At 42.4% G+C, this 26,484-nt stretch overlaps 1 protein-coding gene and 1 long non-coding RNA gene across 4 annotated transcripts; one reads left to right on the top strand and one right to left on the bottom strand.

The window, feature by feature from the left end:
* The first annotated feature begins 227 nt into the window (after positions 1 to 227).
* DNAL4 (dynein axonemal light chain 4) lies at positions 228 to 13,111 on the top strand. 3 transcript variants are annotated; one of them, XR_011850231.1, is made up of 6 exons: positions 228 to 433; positions 7,058 to 7,226; positions 9,840 to 9,923; positions 11,629 to 11,727; positions 12,428 to 12,577; positions 12,863 to 13,111. XR_011850231.1 is itself a non-coding variant. In XM_072127376.1 (5 exons), the coding sequence occupies exons 2-5, from the start codon at positions 7,155 to 7,157 to the stop codon at positions 12,491 to 12,493; spliced, it is 321 nt and encodes a 106-aa protein (XP_071983477.1). In that variant the 5' UTR covers positions 228 to 433; positions 7,058 to 7,154; the 3' UTR covers positions 12,494 to 13,111. The 3 variants fall into 3 exon arrangements, 2 of the variants coding, with proteins under 2 accessions (XP_071983477.1, XP_071983476.1); XM_072127376.1 differs by having other exon boundaries at positions 12,428 to 13,111; XM_072127375.1 differs by having other exon boundaries at positions 230 to 433; positions 11,629 to 13,111.
* Positions 6,228 to 26,367, bottom strand: LOC140104038 (uncharacterized). The gene is made up of 5 exons (XR_011850232.1): positions 25,999 to 26,367; positions 18,506 to 18,640; positions 10,540 to 10,614; positions 9,966 to 10,013; positions 6,228 to 6,971 (listed from the first exon to the last, which is right to left on the bottom strand). It is a non-coding gene; the product is annotated as an uncharacterized lncRNA (long non-coding RNA).
* Positions 26,368 to 26,484: the final 117 nt, after the last annotated feature.

Below are 26,484 nucleotides of genomic sequence, written 5' to 3'. Positions count from 1 at the left end.
AACAAGTGTAGGTTTATCTCACTGCTTACAGCAGACCAGAAAGATGATAGATAATTTATAAATAAACAGGAAGAAAGTACTGTAATGGAACAGATATAGATAGATAATAGAGACACTCCTTGGTCCTGCTCTGTAGGACTGATTTGTTTGCGCAGCTGCTATGGCAATGATCAGGCAATAACAGAGGCAGCTACAGCGGTTTTATCTCCTGGGCGACTGAGCGTAAAGCCCCCAACACACGTCATCAGGAAGGTCCTCCTCAGGCGACCAATCACAGGCAGCGTGTGAGGTAGAGGGCGTGGTCTACAGCTCGGTGGCTCCGCTTCCGGGTTTTCTTGCCGTTGCCAGGGGAGGCCTGGGCCGCGGCATAGCAACGGCGAGCGGAGGGACGCTGTGCGGAGTGAGAGGCCGATGCGGACTCCCCCGGGCTGCGGTAAGTCATTGTGTAGCGGAGTCCACACCGTGCACGTTGTGCTGAAGAGAAGAATAGAGCTGGAGAGAACAAAAGTCCACGACATGAGCCGTATGTCAGGGCTCGGGCGGCACTTGCCTTTGTTTAGCCGGGGTTCCGCACATGGAGTGTCCGCTCCTCTTAGTGGTCCCTTTACTGGAGCCATAGGCAGCAGTCACAACTCCAGAAAGTCCTGGGCCACTCATAGCTACTCCCTCCACCCGCCTTGAGAGGCGCCATACCAGCTACACTCACTTCTTAAAGGGGCTTTCCACACAGACAACACTTATAGGGAGTCTGTCACCTCCAAGTCACAGTGTAATGTGTGCTATAGGGTTTCCTACAGTCTCTCATTTAATCTTTCTGCACATGAGTCTCCCAGTGCACTAGGGGCGGGGCTCTGCACCTATTCTCTTCTTGTGCTCCTGTTCTATTAACATAATTACTGGCATCTAGTAGGAAGAAGAGAACAGGTGCACCAGCTGGCACAACCCCTCCCCTGGACTATAAGAAGCCCATTTGCATAAATATAAGAACTGATTGACATGCAAGTCTGATCATCTGAGGTTTGTGGGGGACTCCCAGTGACGCTGCTTGATGCAAGGATCAGACAGATGTGTTACATTTAAACATATGATCACCCTTCCTGGAATTCCATTTGGGGTGCGCACCCTGACACTAGGGAGCACTCATGCATTAATAAGTACTTTGTTACTTATGTACAGGATAGGTGGTAACAGTCATATTGTTGTGAACAACCCCCCCCCCCCCCCCCCCCTCACACACACACACACACTGAATGGGTGTTCTTGGATTTAATGCACATATAAAACAGTAGTGTCCATACATTACCACCTACAGGACTGTACTCGGATATTTCCCTTAACCCACACCTCTGGGGTCACATTCTCGTAATGTGTGAGACGCTTTTCCCTCTATCCTATTAAAAAGTGTAGTTGGTTGGAAATCCCCTTTAATAGCATACTGCAATATGACCTCAGTGTATGGCATGGAACGCCTGTGGGTGTACATTGGACACTACACATTGGGGCACAGTTACTTACCCAGTCCTGCGGAGTTCGCAAAAGTGCATTGCCCGACGATAATGCACTGTACCACGATTCACTAAGATCGTATGTCCGATATCCTGCATGTGTTGCTTCCCCGCTCAGATCCGCCGAAGTTCACCTTCTTCTTCCTGGTGCATGTAAGTGCTTGGGCTTGTGACACAATTTGAAAGTTAAATCCCACGCTCAGTCCGAATCCGTTGGATGGTGTGACGACCACCCCCCCCCCCCAGCCAGCGCAGCTGCACTACAATCCGATTGCGTGCAACACTATCCCAGCGCATACCCCTGTTAAAATACCTGTCAAAGCTGCGCAAATCCCCCAAAAACATGAACAGTTTTACGAAACTGCAATCCGCGGCCCTTAGTTTATAAGCCCCATTGGGGCACAGTTACTTACCCTGTCCACAGAGTTCCCCGAAAGTTCATTGTCCGACGATCATGCACTATGCCGCAATTCACTAAGATCATGCACCCGATATCCTGCATGTGTCACTTCCCCACTCAGGTCCGATGGGGTTCACCTTCTTCTTTGTGGTCCGCATAAGTGCTTGATCTTCCGACACTACGGCTAAGCCGCCACACACACACACTTCTGAGCATTAAAGCCAGTTCAGCCGCACCACAATCCCATTGCTTGCAACATAATCCCCAGTTAAATACTGGGCCCCATGCAAGCCCCATTGTGTCCTGTGGTTGCATGCATGGGTTCAGTGGAGTCTAGCGTTGTTGCTTAGCAATGGTCACAAGAATAATACACTTCACTGTACTGTATGACTAATCAGGCCTCCTAGTGATGACCTACACTGGAAGCCCTGAAAAATGTCTTTAAAAAAACCAAACTATTGGTAACTTTATGTAATACTAACCTACAGACTGTAGTAAAAAGGAACCTGTCATCAGCTTGTATGCCACTAAACTACTAGCCCTTCTTACCCTCTTATATATAAAATCTTGCCCTTAAAAAACACCTCCAAAGTCATATTCAGATGAGCTGTGAATGAGCTTTGAAGGTAAATGGACGATAGTTGAATTAGAGGGAGCATTTCATAACCCAATTATCGTTATAGATAAAATCAAACTATTATATATATATATATATATATATATATATATATATATATATAATATGGACGTTTACTCACAACAAAATCCTGTAGTAAAATACAGACCAGTCGATGGGACATAACATGTGTTTCATCGCTTTTTCAGTGGGATATACATTGCACACTCGACAACTTATCCAATAAGTTATATGTATCTTAAAATAGTTCCATTAAAATATTCAATTCATTTGTAGTATGTAGTCCCATACAGCTATATCGATGGGGGGATATATAAAGTTATTGGGGAGGAGATAAAAAAAAAAAAAATAGAAAGAACTGCGGTCAGTAATGAGTTAAAATGGCTAACCATGTAAAACTACAGGGGAGATCACCAGGGGTTACAGTAGCAGGATCCTTCTATGAGGCTGTAACTGGGGTTAGTGATGGCGAAATTTGACAAAATACGGAATGACATAACTGAGAATTCTCTAATCTAATTGTGATCTAATATTAATGATAACCTGCTGCCTATAGGTGGCGTAATATACAAAATCACCTTATAATTATATGCTACTGGATAGAAATCATCTATGTCTGCTGGGACCCTTTAAGTCTCCCCCTCTTCCTCATTAGGATTGTTCTTGGAGGTCTCTGGAAACATCAAAGTGACCACAACAATGGGCCCGGTGACTATTGTGCAGACCTGAGCTCACTGTTGACACAACACATGAAGACTGTTTACAGGATCTTTGATACTGAGCGGAAATGGAGGTGGTCCAGAGCCCCCATTCTAGAAGTCATTCTTCTCCTATTGTATCCTTGACATGTGATCTAATAGGACAGAAAGGTGATTTCTAGAAGATTGATGACCTATGTTTAGGATTAACGGCGCCTCAGCTCCGGGGTTTAACAGCTGATGGAAGGCGCTGCAGTGCTGTGGTGTGTTCATGTTATACCAGACAACATATCATATATAGCAGATTTGCCTGTTATTGCAACTCAGCTACTTTCACATGAACGTGTGCTACATCTGGGCATAGCACGAGTTCGGCTGGAGAGAAAGAGGGATGAGCTTTGCTAAACGTAGGAAAAGATAGAGCATGCTCATGTGCATAGGGGCATCGGAAGTGATGTTTCAATGTCCAATCTGTTAAAAAATGGATAGCACACATACAAAAAGGGTGTCAGTGTACGGATAGCCTTAGTCAGTGGAATAAAGTTGAGCCGCAGAAGCATATTCAGAGGCCCCTAGCAAAGTTGTGTCTGGGGCCTCCAGGGCAGAGCTCTATTCAACATTATAGAGCATGGAGTCTGTCCTAGCCAGAGCACAGAGGTAACATCCCCAGAGCTCTTCTGACACATTAGCACGAAAAGTCGATTTTAGAAGGAAGGAGGCCATGGATAACAAATAAATGAAAAGTACCAGTTTATTATGCTTGGTTTTTGATGGAAGATTTCCTTTAAACCATTCCTCCCAACTTTTGGACAAGAGAAAGAGGGATGAAAGCCACTCCTTTTTCTAAACCACGCCCATTGTCCCACCCACAATCATAGTATAATATCGACCTTGATGGTCCCCACATGGTACGATGGTAATACCCCCTAATGCAAATCTGCAACATATAAAACCCCTCTTTAATTTTATCCTTCCTTTACATTTGGTTTTCCACTTTTATTTATCTCCCCAAACTTACAAATAATTCTATCTGTACTCCTACCCCCACCCCTCCTCACATGGTGTGGTCCCTGTTCTCTATCCAACTCATAATGTAGCTCGTCCTCCAGCCTCCTCCTGTCCTCCATCTTTCTTCTGTAGCCTCCTGTCCTCCATCTTTCTTCTGTAGCCTCCTGTCCTCCATCTTTCTTCTGTAGCCTCCTGTCCTCAATCTTCCTCCTGTCCTCCATCTTTCTTCTGTAGTCTCCTCTCCTCAATTTTCCTCCATCTTTCTTCTGTAGCCTCCTGTCCCACAGCCTCCTCCTCCAGTAGCCTTTAGCATCCTCCTGTCCTCCAGTAGCCTTTAGCATCCTTCTGTCCCCCAGCCTCCTCCATGATCCTCCTGTCCCCCAGCCTCCTCTTCCTGTCCCCCTTCCTCCTCCAGAATCTTCCTGTCCCCCTTCCTCCTCCAGAATCCTCCTGTCCCCCTTCCTTCTCCAGAATCCTCCAGCCTCCTCCTGTCCCCCAGCCTCCTCCTCCTGTCCCCCGGCAGCCTTCGGGATCCTCCTGTCCTCCGGCAGCCTCCTGTCCTCCTCCTCCCGTCCTCCAGCATCCTCCTGTCCACCAGCCTCCTCCGGCAGCCTCCAGCATCCTCCTCTACCCCAGCCTCCTCTTGACCTCCAGGAGCCTCTTCCTCTATCATCCTGTCCTCCAGCAGCCTCCTTCTGGCTCCTCTTCCTGTGGCCTCCTGTCCCCTCAGGTTCTTACCTCTCCTGATTCCAGTCATTCTGTCTGGCTTTGACTGACTCTTGGAGGGGGAGGGGCCAGCCGGGGGCAGAGCTACCTCCTCACATGACTAGTGCAGACATCATGTGAGGAGGGAGCAGGGGCTGGTCCCACCTCCTCCTGGTCCCCATGCCTAGGCTGCTCTCCAGCTGGAATGTAAGGAACCAGGAGGAGGCGGGACAAACCGGGGAAAGTGGGCGGAGCCCGGGACATTCTCCCAGTCGCCCGTGACAGAGCCCAAAAAAACGGGACTGTCACGCTGAAACCGGGACGGTTGGGGTATGTCTGTGAGTTCTGTTAATGGACAGTGTAACAAATTACCCACATGTGATAGAATAGAACATCACTGCTTTGTTAAGGATGTATGAAGCGGGTTCACCATGTTTTTGTTGCATCATACATCACAGTTGTAAACCATTTAAATGCCACACATTAAGACTCTTTAAGCCGTTTAAGCATGTTAGGACACGTTACACTACAGCAACAGTGTCTGGCCAAATATCCGCCAGCCTGTAGATCACAATTGCCTCATCATTTTGTAATTGAGAATATAGTAATATGCAGCCTTAGGGGCTGGTCACACGTTGCGTTTGTGCTGCAGCTGGCCTCCTTCCGATCGCATATTGACTTCCATGGAAACGCATGCGATCGGTAACCAGCACCTAGTGTCTTGCATTGTTTAAATGCAAGGCACCTGGTGCTGGTTACCGATCGCATGCGTTTCCATGGAAGTCAATATGCGAATATAGAACAGTATATGCCATTGGAACTAGGCCAGACGTTTGCAAGTGCCATGTGTGAATGTAATCTTAGGGCTCATTCAGACGGCTACTATTGATCTGGCAGTACCAATTGTGGCCAGATCACAACAACAATAGAAATCTATGGTTCCCAGTCACGGTGTGCTGCAAAATATGGAATATGTCCTATATTTTAACAGATTTGCGGCTCTACCCAACCTTTGCCTATGGAGGGAGGAGGGGTGAAGATCGCTCACCCATCGCCCTCCAGACCAGCGCTCGCCTGGGATCTGGCCCGCACGAGCACACAGCCCTCCGAAAGCACCCTTAAATAGGCCCAACACACAATACTACAGCGCGCAAAATGTGGCGAATTTTAAAAAAAACCCTCCTGGGAAACAAATTGCACGTATTGAAGCCGTTTTTAAAAAAAATGTTTTTATTTCTTCTTCAAACAATCCACAAACGATACATTGTCCTGCAAAAAATAAGCTCTCACACAGTTATTGAAATGGTTTTTTTTTTTAGAATTTAGTATGTGCTAAATAAACTGGATTCGCTGGTACCTCAAATTGAACAAAACCCCATGACAGAATTTCTCGGTGTTCAGCAGACATGTGCTTTAGTTTATTGCCATAACAGAAAGCAACACTACAACAGGTTATGCCATCAAAGCAAGTTCTACCCATCCACAGGATAGGAACTAATATATTGTACTGATCAGTGGGCATCGGAATAGAAAGAATAAAACAGCATTGCAGATGTGTGTTATAGCATTGTTCATACACCCCTATTCCTGGGATTTGTGGGGTCCCAGCAGTTGATAACTTTCTTCGGTGTCACCCCGTTAGTAATGCTTTCACTCTCATTCTTTTGAGCGTTTTCTAAGATGTATGGAATATTATGATATCCTTTTGAATGTGTACACTGTCCCCTTCCTAGCAGCTGCCTTGACATATTTAAAGGGTTTGTTTCTTTGTGGATTTCTCCCTTTGATCACAATCCTATCGGCTGGTTGCCCTGGTGATACAAAGAAGAGCCGTGTTCTTTAATGTTTAGGCTGCTATTGTTTGGAAGTAAAAATAAATTTATCCTCACATTGGTGGCACTAAAGTTCACGCATAAAACACGTCCCACATTTGATACAGTTTGTCCTTTCTCTGAATATGTTCTGCTAGTCCAGGACCCATCGCAATGGTTGATAGAAAGATCAAGGCATCTCTTATACTAGGAGAAGGGAAACGGAGAGAACTGATGAACAATGACGCCTGTATAACTTGTTTAACATTCTATCTCCTGTGCTTTATTTTTAGGGATTTGAACGTGACCTCCCGCCTGCATCTCCTCAATCTACAACTATATGCTCTGTTTTGCACAACACTAATTGCTGATACTTGAAGAGGAAGAGTCATGGCCGATCCTGGAGAGGGCAAGAAAGATGAAGCTGACTACAAGCGGATGCACAGCTTCCCATTAATACGGGTAATAAGACCTCTGTTTCAGCCTTACAGGTTTTAAACAGAGTAATAAGTAAGCGCCATGTATCATATTAAAGTGCGCCTCTCCTGATGTGGTAACTGATAGATGTAGTACGTTTGTATTATATCATATTGATATTTTGGCTGTTTTGATTCTTTCATTTCTCTTTATTCTAGCAGGTGAGGTGCTCTGTTCTCTGACACTCGTCTACACATGAATATCCAATATTGGAAGCATTATGAAATATACTTTAGTATAATGGAAAGTTTTCCAATTTATATCTTAAGTTTGAATTTCAGTTTTTCAACATTTTCAATATTTATGGCCATTCAGGGTGTAATTTTTTTTTTTTTGATCCCTTAAATTGTGTCAGTAGTATTTAGTTGATGTGGAAATAACTAAAGACTAAGAAATCCAAATTTTATCCACTCCGCAATCTGATGCCAGATTCTCTAAAAACTTACTAACCCCTACACTCTTTTGTAAAGTCAGAGCTCTAGCTTCCACTATAAGCAGAGGGCAGGGACTGAGGAGTGTTCCTTTAAAGAGAACCTGTCATGCCATGTAAATTAACCCATCCAAAAAAATAATTCATTTAAAACTCTGATTAAAAGCAATGTCCTGATCATTTATTGTTAAAAAAGATCAGTATGTACACCTATATGCAAATCATTTGATGCGAGTCCAATAATAAAAGTAATAGAAGTTTTTCTTTTTATTTTATGAATAGAACTGGACAATGTGTTTCGGGGATGGACCATCCCCTTCATCAGGTCCAAGAATATACACGGCATATTTAAAAAGTGTGTATGATACATATAGAAGGAATAATGCAAGCATTTCAAAATGCCAAAATATTTTTTTTTATATTTTGGTATTTTGAAATACTTGTATTATTCCTTCTATATGTATCATACATATAGAAAATACAGAAGTGTATAATTAGAGCTAAGCTATACAACAATAGAAACTGAAATTTATATGGAACCTAGTTACAATTAATACTGAAGTCTTGAAGTACATTTATAAAAGAACATAATATTGTAGGAAGTGAAATAGGAGATCTGTTTATGTTACATTATTGTTATATACAGAGAAATCAAAGCTATAGAGAGGGAGAGTGAGAATTATATAAAAAAATAAATTGTTACCAGGGCGGGCTTTAGAAATCCTCTTGTGGCTTGAAAGTGTTCAGAATATGGTCTGAAGGGGTAAAGCTGTCAATAGGCTGAACAAACTTGCCAGGTTTTAGGTAGAGGGTAATAAAACATTAAAAGTCCATACTTGCTCAAAAGAAGGATTCCTCAGTAAGAAAGTAAGCACATGCCACGAGTATATAGGTGTGGCGGAAATTTGTATACACACGTGTGTCCAAGCATGTGTGTTTGGAAAAGTGGGGGTGATGTAAGCTGCTGTACATTGGAGACCCCATATGTGTGTAATGCTGCTAGAATCATGGGTATCCATGTGTGCAAAAACTGGTCTAGACCTACTCACAGACATTGGGTTTCGGTTTTTCTGAATGTATTAGTTTGTCTTATAGACCACAATGGGCGTTAGTAAATATCACTCACACGGCTATGCCACAACACCCATTGGGGCACATTTAGTTACCCGTCCTGTTGCAATCCCCGAAAGTGCATTGTCCGTCCGGAATGCACTGTGCCACGATTCACCTTCTTCCCGATTTATGTAAGTGCATTGTCTTGCGACCCAATTTTAGAGTTAAATCGTCCAAATCAGTTGGATCGTCCGACGGCAAGCCCCCAAACCCCGATTTCTGTCGCATGCAAGCTGATGCAGCTGCGGCAAAATACGATCGTGAGCGCCAAAATCCCCGGTTAAATACCTGTCCTAGCAGCGCAAACCCCAGAAGACGTCGGAATATCTGACGAAAGTGCGTCCGCGGACCCTTAGTAAATAAGCCGCATTGTCTTATAGTCAGACTTTCTGTGAATACATTGATTTGATCATAGTAAGCACCAACTGTAGTCACCAATTTTCTTTCACAATGATATGGGCCAGTGGTAGCTATAGTTGCTTTGTAAATACGAAAATTCCTTTACAATATTACAGATGTTTTTAGAAAATTAGAAAACGTCTTTTGCATGTTTAGCCATTGGCAAAAACTTAGAAGGCCACAACATACGTAAATGTCATTACATTATGTATTTCCATTTAACAGAAGTGCACAACGTAAGCCATAAAAGCCAAATGGGTGCACCAGTCAATTCTTTGCATTATTCATAATAATTTTAGGCTTGGGTTTGGCTGATTGCTAAATTATTGCTGCAAACATGATTTCCAAGCTAATGATTCATGGAGGAAAGTCCTTTTTTTTTTAATCCATGTCTTTTCTATTTTGGCTTTATTCTTGTTCCATCAATAATGACCCGTTGGACTGTTCATAAAGCCTGGACCATGCACTTTATTTGAAGGTACCAATTGTAAATCCACTGATCTCTTAAAGGGATTCTGAATATACCACACCCTATATTTATAAGGAAAGCTATATAATTTTGGCCGTATTCTGCATATATTGACTTGTAATGTGCTGAAGTGGTTATAGCAGCATTTTCTGGCCTTGAAGTAACAGCCTTTGTTCTCTCCCTCCAGCACACAGACATGCCAGAAGAGATGCGAGTAGAAACCATGGAGCTTTGTGTTACAGCCTGTGAAAAGTTTGCCAGTAATAATGAGGTAATGTTGGTGCTCACATGCAGGATAAAAGGCCTGACCTACCTTTAGCCCCACAGTTATTTGTATAGCCAGAAGAAAGCGTGGAATATTCTGCAAGTACATGAATAGAAATATGAACGGTACATTATAAAATAATTTTTTTAAAATCCATTTCTTTTTTGACATTAAAAGGTTAATGTGAAAGCATCCTATTATTAATTACTGAAACAGGAGTTCTAGTTTTTATCTTCAAGGGGTTAATTCATTTATTGTTTGTCATGTTTACATTTTCTGCATCCTTTTTTTTTTTTTCTTTCTTAATTTGTGATCATTTTCAAGTTCCCTCCTTGTTGTCGGTAAGATAAATCATTTTTGATTACTAAAGTGCAAGACTGTATGAGGTTGCTTTGCCTTGGTTGTCAACTGTAGTGGTTTTCAGTTTTAAAAATGGTGGAGATTTAGAATTGCTATATTTTTTTGGCAAAATGAGTAGTGCAGGTGATACTAGTAATGTTTATAATATACTTCATTAAGGATAGCAGTTTTTTTCATTCCTTTTTTTATCCTGTGAGCAGTAAATCTAAACTTTCATCACAGAGATGAGGAAAGCAGGTTAAATAGTAACTCCATAATTTACCTTCATCATTCATCTCTTTGCAGTGATTAGACTATCCAGGGACTCAAAAAATTATCAGGTTCCTTTATCTTTCAGCTGTTAGTGGAGAAGGGAACAGAAAGCTGATTTACACAAACTGCTTAAATAAGGAAGAAAAGAAATCTACAGATTTAAATATGTTATTGTTAAAAATTTAGTGACACATTTCCTTACTCTAAAAGTTTATCGGACTACTTTAAAACATTACATGTATTTGAGAACTATGATGAAAAAAAGCATAAAGGAAACCTGTAATCAGAAATTGGCCTAATAAACCACTATTAGTATTTTGTCAGTTAGTGTAACACCGTCTAGTTTTTGTTTCTTTTATGGTCTAGGGCAGTGATGGCAAACCTTTAAGACACCAAGTGTCCGAACTACAACCAAAACCTGCGTATTTTTCGCCAATGCGACAATTTTAGCAGTAACTTATTACTCCCTGCGCTGTCACAGGTTTAAATTGTATAGGCACCTGAGGACATCAATACACAAGAAACAAGGAGAAGAAGTTTGGATTATCATTGTAGCTTCCTTCTAGGGTCCTGGGCTACCTGGGACTGCAAGAGGTCTTGAGTCCTGTTTGGCAAACTCTACCCTAGGGTGTTGGCAATGGTGCCCATATAGAGGGCTCTGGGTGCCACAGGTTCGCCACCACTGGTCTAGTGTGATGGCATCATCCAGAAAATCAACTGTGAAGTGAGATGAAAATTGGTTGTATAAAGTCAATCAGGCGGAGAGTTTAACACTGATGTCAAGGTCACTGAGGAGGCTTTCTGAGGAAGAGAGAGCTTGATTTCAGTGTTAAAATCTCCTCCTCCTTGACTTTAAACAACCAATTTACATCTCAAAGTTGATTTTCTGAATCATGTCATCACACTCATACGAGAAATCTGAACTGGAAGCTGTTCAGCTGCTTCATAACATACTGGTGGTGGATTATTAGGTCAATTTCTGATGACAGCTTCCCTTTAAAAATAAGCTGTATGCTGTATGATGGAGCTTTTTCATACAGTTTTAACACAAAAGTCTGAATACATCCTTAATAAGCTTTACAATCTCTCTATTTTTCAGAGTGCAGCGAAGATGATAAAAGAGACAATGGACAAGAAGTTTGGCTCCTCGTGGCATGTGGTGATAGGAGAAGGCTTTGGTTTTGAGATCACTCATGAAGTCAAGAACCTTCTATATATGTTTTTTGGGGGCAGCTTGGCTATTTGTGTCTGGAAGTGTTCATGAGGGACCTTGTTCAGGTTGCCCCCCCTTCCACTTCTTACCTTCTACTCAGGATGTGCTGCTACAAGGCCTAGCTCAGGAAAGAGTCTTCAGCCAGGCTCTCTATTTATCTTTTGGGGTGTCTGGGAGTCACCTCTTGACCCATTGGGAATCAGAAGGGTTTGCAATAGATTTGCAGGCACCTACAGCTATACAAGAAGGGGAATAGGTTGGCTTTTGCAATACGTTCCTAATTAGAGGCTTCGGAGCTTTTCAGCAATCACTTACACCAAATGAGAAATAGGAACAACCGTCAAACACCTTTTCTGAACCCCCAACCCTCAGAGGCTTTTGTAACCAGTAATAATGTATGCACAGGGTTTTACCGTCCAACTGGCACCGCAGCTCTGGTTTCCCAAATATATTTTATGGTCACCCGCATTCCTCATTTTCTTTTCCCTCCAAGTGTTACAAGAACATGTTCTTTCATCTTCTCTTTCCGCTGCCCCTTGTTATTCTCGGTATCACACATTCTGTCATGTATGACTCATTGCTATCCTCTCCTCTTAACAAGCTGTCTTACTGTCTCCCCTGGGAGAATTTTTTTCGCATATGTTTCAACACATCTAGAATTATCTTTTTAATTCTTAAACGGTAGGTATACAGTCAAGCTGTCATCCATACATCTATAGAGTACCAGCCTGTAATGGAGAAGCGTGTGTGATCACAGATCTAGAAGCGATGTACTAATGAGATGCATTGAATGTGTAATAGATGTGACGCGGTGGGGTCCTGGAATCGTGTACCAGTTAAGTATTGCGTAGGTTAGCTATTGATTTTCCAAGTTATGTATTTAAAAGGATATCAGAAATATCTTGGTTGATGGGCTGGGTTTCTCTATTCATCATAGCTGCATTCACCTGAGTATCTTGTATAAACTCTTATATAGGTAGATATATATATATATATATTTGTGCAATATATTTTGTTTAGAGTTCATTCTTTTTTATCAGCATGTACTCACGTATGAATTTCCATCTCTCCATCTGATTTGTCACACCCCCTTCACCTACTTTTTGTCCATTTGACGTAGACATGCATCACAGACTATCCACAAGCCATAAATAATAGATCAGGAGATTAGGATACCACAGAGAAGCCTGCCAGCTACCAGTCCTTAATTCCTCTTGTTCAGTGGCAGAAACGTGAAGCCATGTTTCTTGGAAGGATTTTATACTCTGTTGGAACTTCAAGTATGCTGTTTTTTATGTTACCTCTGGTTCTAAAATGGTTTACTCTACTTGTCATTAATAAACTTCCTTGGATTTTTTTACAGTAAAAATTGGTTTTTGCATATATGAATGTACAGTATAGCACAGGCACAGCTAGGTTTCTTTTTTTTAACTTGGGTTAACCCCTTAAGGACGCAGCCATTTTACAGCTTAAGGCTCAGCCCGATTTTTTGGATTCTGACTTGCTTCGCTTTATATGGTTATAACTTTTGAACACTGTTACTTATCAAAACGATTCTGAGATTGTTTTTTCCCCACATGTTGTACTTCATTTTAGTGGTAAATTTTGGCAGATAAGTTTTGCGTTTATTTACAAAAAAAAGAAAATATGATAAATTTTTTGAAAAATTTGCCATTTTCGAAATTCTAAATCATTGCGTTTTCAGGCAGATAGATTTACCACCTAAATAAGTTGCTGAATAACATTTCCCATTTGTCTACTTTACATTTACATAATTTCTGAAATGTCTGGATAATTTATTTTGATGTCACGCGGCTTACAAATAGAATATCGCTTTTCCGGATTTTCAGAATTGACTATTTTGGGGATAAATACAGTTTTGAATGAAATTTTACATATTTAGCATCAAAACCCCCTATATAATCTACCCATTTTCAAATCTGCACCCCTCAAGCTATCAGAAACAGCTTTTACGAAGATTGTTAACCCCTTGAGATCTTCATAGTAATTGAATCAAAATGGAGGTGAAATTTAGAATGGTCATACTGTTCCCTTATACGTTCATTTAGCACTAAAATTTACACATTTCCAAAATATAAAAAGAGAAAACCCACCATACAATTTGTTCTGCAATTTCTCCTGAGTGCAAAGACCCCCCACATGTGGCTGTGACTTGTTTTATGGGCGCACAGCAAGGCGCAGAAGGGAAGGAGGGCGCTGCAGCTGCCAGGATTTTAGTTTCCTCATTGGCCCCTTTTGAAGGCTATAAAATTTTCGCTTTTTCGTTATTGGGGCCATGTGACGGCATTTTTTTTGCGGGATGAGATGCTTTTTCCATTGTTACCATTTTGGGGTTGGTATCACCTATTGTTGAAAATTTAGGAACTTTTTTTGAGGGCAGGAGTAGAAAAGCATCAATTCTGTACTGGATTTTTGACTTTTTTTTTTTTGGTGTTCACCGTATAGACTAATAATCATGTTAGCTTTATTCTATGGGTTGATACGATTACGGGGATACCAGACATGAATATATTTTCTTACGTTTTACTAAATTTGTCAAACAAAACCCTAATGTGGGGAAAAATCTATAATTTTTGTATTGCCATCTTCCAAGTGGCATAACTTTGTTACGTTTTTGGCTACGGAGCTGGTTGATGGCTTGTTTTTTTGCGGGACATGTTGTACTTTGCACCAGTATCATGTCTGAGTACATAGGGTTTTTTGGTCGCATTTTATAGCATTTTTTGTGGGATTGAAAAGGTAAAAATCATAATTTTTGGAGGGTTTATAACAGTTTTTTTTTACGGCGTTTATCGTGGGGGTTCAATAATGATTTACTTTTATTCTACGGGTTGTTACGGACGCGGTGATACTATATATGTGGGGTTTGTGTTATGATTTAGACTTTTTTTTTGAGTTATATGTCTCTTTATATGTTTTGGGGGTTTGGGGCATTTTTAGTGATTTATGACTTTATTTTTTTATTGAATAACTTTTTTTTTTACTTTTTTACTTTTATACCATGGGATATGAACAAGCAATCCTCTGATTGCTTGTTCATGATAATATTCTGCAATACTCATGTATTGCAGAGTATTATCAGTGTCAGCCTATGCACTTGCATAGGCTGGCACTTTGCCAGTAAGATGACGTCACAGACGCCATCTTACTGGCAATTCTTGCTAGTAACTCTGGGGTCCAGATCGGACCCCAGAGTTACTATAGCAACGATCGGCGCCCCCCGAAAACGGTTCGGGGGGGCCGATCGTGGGGGAAAGACACCCCAGATACTTGTTAGATGCCGCGGTCGCGCTGACCGCGGCATCTAAAGGGTTAAGCACCCGCGATCGGAGACAACTCCGATCGCGGGTGTTACACTGGGGTGCCGGCTATTAGTTACAGCCGGCACCCCGTGTTTCCCGATGCCGGTTCGGCTCTGATCCAGAGCCGAGCCGGCATAAGCGCCGTGGCGGATATATCCGCCACTGAGCGCTAAGTCACTGCGCTCCGTGGCGGATATATCCGCCGCGGAGCGTGAAGGGGTTAAAGAGGGCCTGTCACCCCCGAGAAATACCCCCACCAAAATAGTTCCCCCTAATCCTGTCCCCAGCCCCTTTATATTTTTATTGAATTTTTATTAAAATGTGTGTGCATACTTAGTTTTAAGCAATCCGACCTCTTATCAAATAAGAGGTCGGATTGTCGTACAGGTCCCCCGGCAGTCGGCCGTATTCATGAGAGGGCCGGCCGACACACCTCTGCCAGGCAGGGACTTGTAAGAATCGCCAGCAGCCCATGTTGTGCGCAATCTCTGCCGGCTCTATGCGATGTGGCGCGCTGACAGCGGCCGCAGAGGGGCTTATTCCCAGCGCTCACCGAAAATTTAACATAATCAACAGCCTGTTCTGAGGGACCATAAATCCAAAGACTGGGGTATATGAAGTGACTCTTGTCTAATCGGGAGGTAACAGTTCTCTTTAGGGAGACTGCCAATTAAGGCCGCCTTGTAGGCGTGTGGAGACTTGGCCTTTGACGCTCCATTAGAGGATTCTGGGGAAATATGCAAATACGTTTTCCAGGATGGGATGAGGAAAATCACGCCTCTTTTAGCTACCTTATAAAGGCAGCTCCCTTAACATGAAGCATGGCCTTAAGTAAACCAGTTCCCTGCGTTGTACTGAAGAGACCCAGGTCGAAACAGCGCTGTCTACAGTTGGGAGTCTGTTCCTTCTGAAATAGAGATACTGGTTTGGTTTTAATCCCACATCCTGTCATAATATTCAAAAGCAGCCAGTCTGGGTGCGTTAGACCTCTCCTCCAATTCTGGGACGTGAAAAAGGCGCTGTCTTGCTCAGAATATTTTTTGTTAAAAACACTTTTTTTGTTTAAGCAATAAATGGCAATAAAAGTAATATAACAATAAAAGATTAAAAACCAAATGACGCGTTTCGCGCTTGGACTAAGCCAGTGGTGGCGAACCTATGGGGAGGCTGCCAGAGGTGGCACTCAACGAGCCCTTTCTGTGGGCACTCAGGCCATTGTCCCAATTTCACCAAATAGGACCAAATCCACCAAATCTTCCTGCAGTCCCAAGCAACTTAAAAGATGCTGCTCTCAGAGCTATTTTAAAGTGAAATTTCATTGGCTGTTTGAACTGCGGGAAAAGTGAGAAGGTGTGAACAGAACTGCATTGTCCATCATTCTTCCTGGAGAGAAGCTACAATGATAGTTTGTATTTATTTGCCCACCTTCTTTCAACTCTTTTATTTGCCCACCTTCTTTCAACTCTATTGGTGGCCTTAGGATAGCTAATACATTGAATGATGCTGAAAAACAGGTAGCAATAAGTTACTGCTAGAAATGTCATGTTGGCATGTCATGGTAAATAAGTGGATTTTGGTTGTAGTTTGGGCACTCAGTCTCTAAAAGGTTTGCCATCACAGATTCTGAGGAAGCGCTTAGTCCAAGCGTGAAACGCGTCATGCTTTCGAATATTGTACACTGTCCACAGGAGAACGAACAGTGGGATTGGACAGCGGCATTAAGTCTCGTTACAAGCTTCAAAAGGAGTTGTGCCCTTTGTGCGCAACCCCTCAAGGTGAGTGCAAGACCACACCATCGATATTCATTTTACCAAGGGTAATATGCCATAGGAGCGCTCTCCGTCTCTCGACTCTACTTCTATATCATGTCATAAGGCTTTCTGAAGGTCATGCTTGATGTCAAGTTAGCTGCCTTACAATGTAGCTAAAAGAGGCGTGGTTTTCCTTATTCCATCCTGGAAAATGTATTTGCATATTGTCGCAGAATCCCCGGAGCATCCATGGCTATAAGACTCCATGCGCCTACAAGGCGGTCTTAGGTGGCAGTCTCCATAAGGAGAACTCTTACTTTCCAATCCTAGTCAGAAGCCTCTCACTCAAACCTACGCTATACTGAAGAGATCCTACCGCTAGGAAACTGTTCCTTCTGGAATAGATATACTATTCCAGAAGGGATAGATACAGTTAGGGCCAGAAAGAAAAAAGAAAAATCCGGAGCAGCACTACTGGTTTAAATGGTAAGGTGGTGCAAAGCCGTAAGTTCCGTGGCAAACGGTCTTTTGTAAATAAGTCCAAAAAAATAGGCAGCACTCCAAGGTTGTAGTCAAAACGTGAGGGTGAAGCTTTATTCCATGGCAACGTTTCGGTGGTTTAATGCTTGATAAAGGTGGATTAAACCACCGAAACGTTGCTATGGAATAAAGCTTCACCCTCACGTTTTTGACTACAACCTTGGAGTGCTGCCTACAGTTAGGGACAGAAATATTTGGACAGTGACACAAGTTTTGTTATTTTAGCTGTTTACAAAAACATGTTCAGAAATACAATTATATATAATATGTGCTGAAAGTGCACACTCCCAGCTGCAATATGAGAGTTTCCACATCCAAATCTGAGAAAGGGCTTAGGAATCATAGCTCTGTAATGCATAGCCTCCTCTTTTTCAAGGGACCAAAAGTAATTGGACAATGGACTCTAAGGGCTGCAATTAACTCTGAAGGCGTCTCCCTCGTTAACCTGTAATCAATTAAAGAGAACCCGTCATGCAAAATAACCCTCCTAAACTAAATATATTTTCATAATCTGCCATTAGAGAGCATTGCCTCTATCCCTTCAATGTCCCTCTACATGCCTGTAAACCTAAGCAATGAGGTCCTAAAGCTGTATGCAAATGACCTGTGAAATGTCCAATGAAGCATTAGCATATTCAAGCTGTCCACTCTATTCATGAGTCGGAGGCACAGCCACACCCCCAGTGCTTGACTGACAGCCTGTATAATGATGTGAGGGTGTATAATGATGTGCTTCCTGGTGCTGGTGGCCACGCCCACTGCAGCCTGTGTGTGCATGTGTGTGTGTGTGTGTGTGTGTGTGTGTATAGGAGAGATACAGCAGCTCCATGTTATAGCAGAACATGTCAGATTCATGTGTAGCTGATGTCTGTGTCTCTCACCTGTATATTAGGAGGATGCAGCATGTCAGCAGATGCAGCACACACACTAGCCATGCTTTACTATACATTACACACAGACATGAGCAGGGGGAGGAGAGGGGTAACAGGGGTGACATCACTGCCTCTGACCATGTGACCAGCCTCATTTACATGATAAAAAATAGATGATTTTACAATGATTAATGTATGAAATAACTAGATAAAGGCTGGGATGGGATCCTTGGGAGCTGCTCCAACAGGTAGAGGTGACAGGACTAGTGACACAGACCTGATGACAGGTGTCCTTTAAGTAGTTAAAAGGTCTGGGGTTGATTCCAGGTGTGTGGTTTTGCATTTGGAAGCTGTTGCTGTGACCAGACAACATGCGGTCAAAGGAACTCTCAATTGAGGTGAAGCAGAACATCTGAAAAAAAAGACAAAATCCATCAGAGAGATAGCAGACATGCTTGGAGTAGCAAAATCAACAGTCGGATACATTCTGAGAAAAAAGGAATTGACTGGTGAGCTTGGGAACTCAAAACGGCCTGGGCGTCCACGGATGACAACAGTGGTGGATGATCGCCGCATACTTTCTTTGGTGAAGAAGAACCCGTTCACAACATCAACTGAAGTCCAGAACACTCTCAGTGAAGTCCAGAGCACTCTCAGTGAAGTAGGTGTATCTGTCTCTAAGTCAACATAAAGAGAAGACTCCATGAAAGTAAATACAAAGGGTTCACAAGCCATTCATCAATTCCAAAAATAGACAGGCCAGAGTTAAATTTGCCGAAAAACACCTCAAGAAGCCAGCTCAGTTCTGGAAAAGTATTCTATGGACAGATGAGACAAAGATCAACCTGTACCAGAATGATGGGAAGAAAAAAGTTTGGAGAAGAAAGGGAACGGCACATGATCCAAGGCACACCACATCCTCTGTAAAACATGGTGGAGGCAACGTGATGGCATGGGCATGCATGGCTATCAATGGCACTGGGTCACTTGTGTTTATTGATGACATAACAGCAGATTAGCCAGAGTAGCCAGATGAATTCTGAAGTGTACCGGGATATACTTTCAGCACAGATTCAGCCAAATGCTGCAAAGTTGATCGGACGGCGCTTCATAGTATAGAAGGACAATGACCCCAAGCATACAGCCAAAGCTACCCAGGAGTTCATGAGTGCAAAAAAGTGGAACATTCTGCAATGGCCAAGTCAATCACCAGATCGTAACCCAATTAAGCATGCATTTCACTTGCTCAAATCCAGACTTAAGACGGAAAGACCCACAAACAAGCAAGACCTGAAGGCTGCGGCTGTAAAGGCCTGACAAAGCATTAAGGAGGAGGAAACCCAGTGTTTGGTGATGTCCATGGGTTCCAGACTTAACCCTTTCACGACCCGTGACGTAATAGCACGTCACGGGTCGGCCGCGGGTGCATGGAGAGGGCTCACGCGCTGAGCCCTCTCCATAGCCGGTAAGTCTTTGCTGCATATTGCAGCAAAGGCTTACCGGTAACACCCGCGATCGGTGCTAGCACCGATCGCGGGTGTTTTCACCTCGATCTTTTCGAGGATCGCCGCTCCCCGATGACGTCCCCCGATGACGTCGCTTACCGGTAACACCCGCGATCGGTGCTAGCACCGATCGCGGGTGTTTTCACCTCGATCTTTTCGAGGATCGCCGCTCCCCGATGACGTCGCCATGGTAACCTCGGGTCTCGCGAAGACCCGAGGCTACTTCTGGTTAACCCATGCATTACAATGTGCTATCAGCACATTGTAATGTATGAGGAGTAAAATCCCCATATACTGCCATACTGTAGTATGGCAGTATATGATAGGATCGTGCAGACCCCCTAGGGTTAAAGTACCCTAGGGAGTCTGAAAAGTACTAAAAATAAAAATAAAAAAAAGTTAAAAAAAAAAAATATATAATAAAAAACCCTAAAAACTCAAATCACCCCCCTTTCCCTAGAACTGATATAAATATAAATAAACAGTAAAAATCATAAACACATTAGGTATCGCCGCGTCCGAAAATGCCTGATCTATCAAAATATGATAACGGTTTTTCACTGCGTTTAATCCCGTAACGGAAAATCGCGCCCAAATTCGAAAATGGCACTTTTTTTGTCATTTAAAAAATTTTTAAAATTCTATAAAAAGTGATCGCAAGGTCGTACAGTCCTAAAATTGATAACATTGTAAACGTCATCAAAATCCGCAAAAAACGACACCACCCACAGCTCAGTACACCAAAGTATAAAAAAGTTATTAGCGCCAGAAGATGGCAAAATCCCCAAAAAAATTTTTGTACAGGAGGTTTTAATTTTTTTAAATGTATGAAAACATTATAAAACCTATACAAATTTGGTATCCCCGTAATCGTACCGACCCAAAGAATAAAGTAGACGTGTCATTTGGGGCGCACAGTGAAATCCGTAAGATCCAAGCCCACAAGAAGGCGGCACAAATGCGTTTTTTTACCAATTTCACTGCATTTGGAATTTTTTTCCCGCTTCCTAGTACATGGCATGGAATATTCAATACCATCTCTATGAAGTGCAATTTGTTACGCAGAAAATAAGCCGTCACACAGCTCTGTACATGGAAAAATAAAAAAGTTATGGATTTTTGATCATGGGGAGTAAAAAATGAAAATGAAAAAACAAAAAAGGGCCAGGTCCTGAAAGGGTTAAGGCAGTGATTGCCTCCAAAGGATTCGCAACAAAATATTGAAAATAAAAATATTTTGTTTGGGTTATGTTTATTTGTCCAATTACTTTTGAGCTCCTAAAATGTGGAGTGTTTGTAAAGAAACGTGTACAATTCCTACATTTTCTATCAGATATTTTTGTTCAACCCTTCAAATTAAACGTTACAATCTGCACTTGAATTCATTTCAAATCCAATGTGGTGGCATGCAGAGCCCAACTCGCGAAAATTGTGTCACAGTCCAAATATTTCTGTATATCTGCTCATTTTCACATGACAATCTAGGGGACCTTGGTTTACTTACTTACTATATGTAAATGGGCTTAAACCTTCCAGCTTTTGCAGTGGGCCCTTTTGTATCTTCTGGTATAGGACAATGCCTAGCCTGTACAATATTACCAAATCCATAGGACATAGCACAGGTCTCTACAGCAAAGACCATACCCCCGCTGTCCATTGTAGAAACTGGTGCTTAGGGTAAGAGACAAATAACTATGCACAATTCAGATATGAACATTCAAATTAGTGTACCAGGGGTTACCCACCAGTATCCCAGAATGCTCCATGTATGAAGTGCTGGTGGGCATACTGAGCCAGCCATTGATTGACTTTTGTGGGGATGCAGAAGACCTCAAAAGAGGACAGTGCACACAAGGCAAACCAGAAATTTATAGCTGAAACTTATAGTATGTACATCTATAAAACAGCATTATTATTGAACTACTATGTGAATATTTAAATAGGAACTATTTGCATACTTTCCATCTAGCTTATCAGGACAGTGTAAGCCACCAGGTGCAAGGACTGCACATGTGCCACTACAAGTACCAGCAAAATTACATTTCATCCCTACTAGGGATTTTATTTGCCCATGACTGCAATATTATATATAGGCAAACAGATATCGACAGTCAGATCTCCTAAAATCTTTCAAATGGAACGTATCAAACAGTGTTCCTGGGCCCTGCAAACCATTGCGGCATCACATGAATTTCCTGCCTGGCCCTATTCATTTTATTATATAGTTTAGCCTAGGGGCTCACTGGTTTTTTTCTGCATCCTTATAGTAACCTGAACAGTGACAAGCTAAACTACTATCCCCAGTCCATGGGCACCGAAAGTGGAGACCCCACTCCAATGTTAGGGGGGAAAATTTATCACAAAGGGTGTTATACAGTGGGTATGGAAAGTATGTCATAAATTATAAAATATCATATGCTCATAAGTATTCAGATCCTTTTCTCAGTATTGAGTAGAAGCAGCTTTGCAGCTAGTACAACTATGAGTCTTCTTGGGAATGATGCAACAAGTTTTTCACACCTGGATTTGGGGATCTTCTGTGGGGATCCGGGATTTCAGATCCTCTCCAGTTTCCTCAGGTTGGATGGTGAATGTTGGTAGAAGCCATTTTCAAGTCTCAAGTCCAGAGATGCTCAATTGGGTTTAGGTCAGGACTCTGGCTGGGCCAGTCAGGAATGGTCACAGAATTGTTCTGTAGTTTGCTATTTTAGCTGTGTGATTAGGGTCATTGTCTTGTTGGAAGGTGAACCTTTGGCAGTGTGAGGTCCAGAGCACTCTGGAAGAGGTTTTCATCAGGATATCTCTGTACTTGGCCGCATTCATCTTTCCTTCAGTTGCAACCAGTCATCCTGTCCCTGCAGCTGAAAAACACCCCACAGCCTGATGCTGCCACCACCAGGTGTCACTGTTGGGATTGTATTTGGCAGGTGATAAACAGCGCCTGTTTTTCTCCACTCTTACCGCTTAGAATTAACACCAAGAAGTTCAATCTTCGACTCCTCTGTCAATAGAATCTTATTTTTCATAGTCTGGGAGTCCTTCGTGTGTTTTGTTTGCAAACTGCATGCGGCTTTCATACGTCTTGCACCAATGAGAGGCTTCCTTTGGCAGTCTCTGCCATAAAGCCCTGACTGGTGAAGGGCTGCAGTGATCATTGACTTTGTGGAACTTTCTTCCTACTGCATTTCTGGAGCTCAGCCACAGTGATCTCGGGGTTCTTCTTTACCTCTGTCACCAAGCTGTTATCCCATGATTGCTTAGTTTGGTTGGATGGCCAAGTCGCGCAAGAATTATAGTCATTCCAAAATTCTTCCATTTAAAGAGGTTTGCTCATTCAAGAAAGTTCATAAATTACAACCCCCTAGTGATGTTTGCACAACAAAGCTCATTTTTAGCCCCTTACTTTACAATTTTACTCAGTTTTATTGCTGTTTTAGCTTCTATCACTCAGTGATGGTCAGTGTAAAATTCCAGAGGGTGGGTGGGGGACTCTCTAAGCAGACACAATATGATCCCTGTGTGCTGACAATGTGCTTAGAGTATCAGGGTGCAGGTTTATTTACACTTTTATAAAGCTTCTGAACATTCACTAGTATCTGACACATAGAAAAAGAGAGATGAGACAGATCTGAGATGATGCATATATAACACAATGACACACTTCAGCTCTATATATCGATATATCGTACGCTGAGCGGACACAGAGGGTGAAGGGGTTAAAAACGCGCCAAGAAATGACCAAGAATGCACCGTGTGACAGCACCAAAGGGTCTGAATACTTGTGACCATGTGATAGTTCAGTTTTTCATGTTTAATAAATTTAAAGGAGTCTGAAGAGTTCCCTTACCCCCCTGTAGGTGTTGCTTTAAAAAGCTTGTCCAAGATGGTTGTGCTTGTCGCTTACTTGCAGCTCAGCCAAATAAAGTTGAACAACAATACTGAAAACCACTTTAAATGATCATATAAACGTATATAATGTAATTTTTTCATGGCACTTTTCTTCTACTTTTCTCTCAACCAAGCCCCCCCACCCCCCAACAACCCTCTGCCCATGCTGGAGATAAAGGAAAGAAACAAAAACAATGTTTCCCTCTATTGATTACCAATTACAAAATTCCTAATTATGGATTATGGGAGACTCGAGCATTCTTCAAAGGGACCATGGTTCAGGAATAAAATGTTTTATTTAATTGAAAAAGAATGTCTTCTGACAAGTTAGCAGATGTATGCAAACATCTACAATCTATTCTTCACTGTTCCGCGCGTATATTATCTCCCGACAAGTTAGCAGATGTGAAGAACAGTGAAGAATAGAATAAAAACAGTGAACACAGGATCATTTAAGTGAAAAACACAGTGAAGAACACAGTACAGATGTATGGAAACATCTGCAATGTGTTCTTCACACACATATATAGTGTTCTTCACATACTATTTTGTTCGCACCGTTCCGCGCGTATCTCCCGACAAGTAAGCAGATGTGCCGAACATCTGTAATCTATTCTTCACTGTGTTCTTCACTTAAATGATCCTGTGTTCACTGTTTTATTCTATTCTTCACTGTGTTTTTTTAATTAAATGCTCGATCTCGAGCAGGGGAATTATTCATGTCACCTAGCAACCCATTCGTTTAAAACGCATTGCACTCGCATTGCACTTGCAAAAGTAGAGCATGCCGCGATTTTGACGCGTGTCGAAACAAACGCAAGCACGCGCGTGAAAAACAACGCAAATGAGGAAAGGCCCATTGGAAACAATGGGACAGAGTGCAATGCAAGTTCTGCGCGTCAAAAGCACGCACAGAGCGTGAAAAACGCTATTGGGGAAGGGGCCTTACATCTCATACAATTCGAATTTTTCTTAACCCTATCTTAAACAATAATTCTGGTGAAAAATAAATTCTATATAAAATATTTAATTGTATACATCTGTGACTTAAATGAGTACAACATATAACTACATTCTTATAAATCTGATAAAGATGATTTTTTTAGTTTGATTAATATGTTACTGAATAATTTATGTTTCAGGTGAATAAAATTTTTTGTTCAGAAAGATTATGTGGATCGGTCATGTTGACCTGAAAAATGCTTGCACTGTTTACCCATTGCCTTTTTATCTTGCCATAGTTGTTTGAACACAGTATTGCTGCCCCTCATGATCATGTCATGATGACCTGGAAACATATTCCCTCATGTTTAACCACTTTCATTCCTTGCCTAATGACTTTCTACTGTCAAATTAATGGCAGGATGTAGTGCTCCTCACATTGTGTTTCTAGTGTGGGGGGGCTATGACCTGTATGTAGCCTCCCCATATTGGGCACCACTACTAATTCTCCACTAAGTGTCCATGGCCCTGCTCTTTATCAAGGCAGCTGCTCACGCTAAATGGGCCTGCATTTGGAGACCGGGACCTGCCCCCAGCTTTTCTTCTGGAAGCCATCTGCAGCCTTGAGGCCTCTGCCATTGCTTCAACGCTACAGACTTCCAGCAGCCGCAGCCCTGTATGGGTTCTCTACCTGTCTATAGTCACCTGGAGGCAGATTCCTCTAATCTTCACTGGACATGAACAAATTCTCCAGAAGGACATTTACGTCATATAACTGTCTGCTTGAAACCTGGAGTATTTTTCAACCTCCATGGAACAACTGGGACTTCTAGCAATGCCCTTCGGAATGTGTTTTCCCCAGCAGGTTTCTTAATTACCAGGGAGCCGGGAGCACTGATCACCTCCTAGTTGAAAGGGATCCACTCCTGTAATCCCTGCAATGGCTGCATGAGATGACTGCTTTTTCCTTCAAAAGTTTCTAACCTTTTGGTGACCATTGATAGAGGATGCCCTTAAATGGTTCTTTCGAGTGTCCTACAATAGGTTCTACGGACATTTATCGGATGCCGGTGCCAGAAGCAGCATGTAATAGTATGGCACGGGCCGGCAAGTCACTGGCGCCCATGCAGTACTATTACGTCAAGTGCAAGGGAAAGGGTTAAACAATTGCAAAACATACAGTATATGCTGGAAGGGGAGCGGAGTTATTAGGTTTTTTTTCTAAAAAAAATTTGCAAGGCATAAATATTTATACCCAAGCTTTGCACAAGCAGTGGTTTTATGTTTAAGCCATTATTTTTGGCATGTTGTGAAAGGCCAGTGTGATTACCTCAATGAAGGAGTACCATGACCCAAAACACATTCTAACTTTTATGCATCCATGTCATCCTCACAAGTTTTACTGGGGGAATAACAAAAGATGACGCAGTACAACCTGGTTTTATAAAATGTGGCTTGCCCCTTCACTCCGCTTCTCACGTGTATGTTGTCAAGTGCAGCGTCGGACTGGACAAGAAGAGAAACCTGCGGTGGGCCTCAGCCCCTTGCACTGGGCTATTACATGGCGGCAGCGCTGAGGTGAGGCCTCCTCTGACTGTGTCCGGCCCTGGCGGAGCATGGAGAGTGGTGGTGGTTCCAGCTGCTACGCCTACAGGTCTGTCTCTCCATCTGGTATAGTGAAAATCAGGTCTGAAACGGTAACCTTAGCAGTGATTGGCTGAGCAGCGGAACCTCAGCCAATCAGTGCTGGGAATATGTTATCTCCCACTCTGGCACTGGTGATGTCACTGTGCTGGGGCGGGAAGAGGAGGGACAGCCTGCAGTGCATGCTGGGATATGTAGTCAGTGTCACGTGCAGGCTGACTGTATGTGACTGGATGAGCCGCCGAACCTCAGCCAATCAGTGCTGGGGTTACCTTAG

This window comes from Engystomops pustulosus, chromosome 10 (genome assembly GCF_040894005.1).
Source record: "Engystomops pustulosus chromosome 10, aEngPut4.maternal, whole genome shotgun sequence".
Taxonomy (NCBI): Eukaryota; Metazoa; Chordata; class Amphibia; order Anura; family Leptodactylidae; genus Engystomops; species Engystomops pustulosus.
This window is presented reverse-complemented; position numbering and strand designations above follow the sequence as displayed.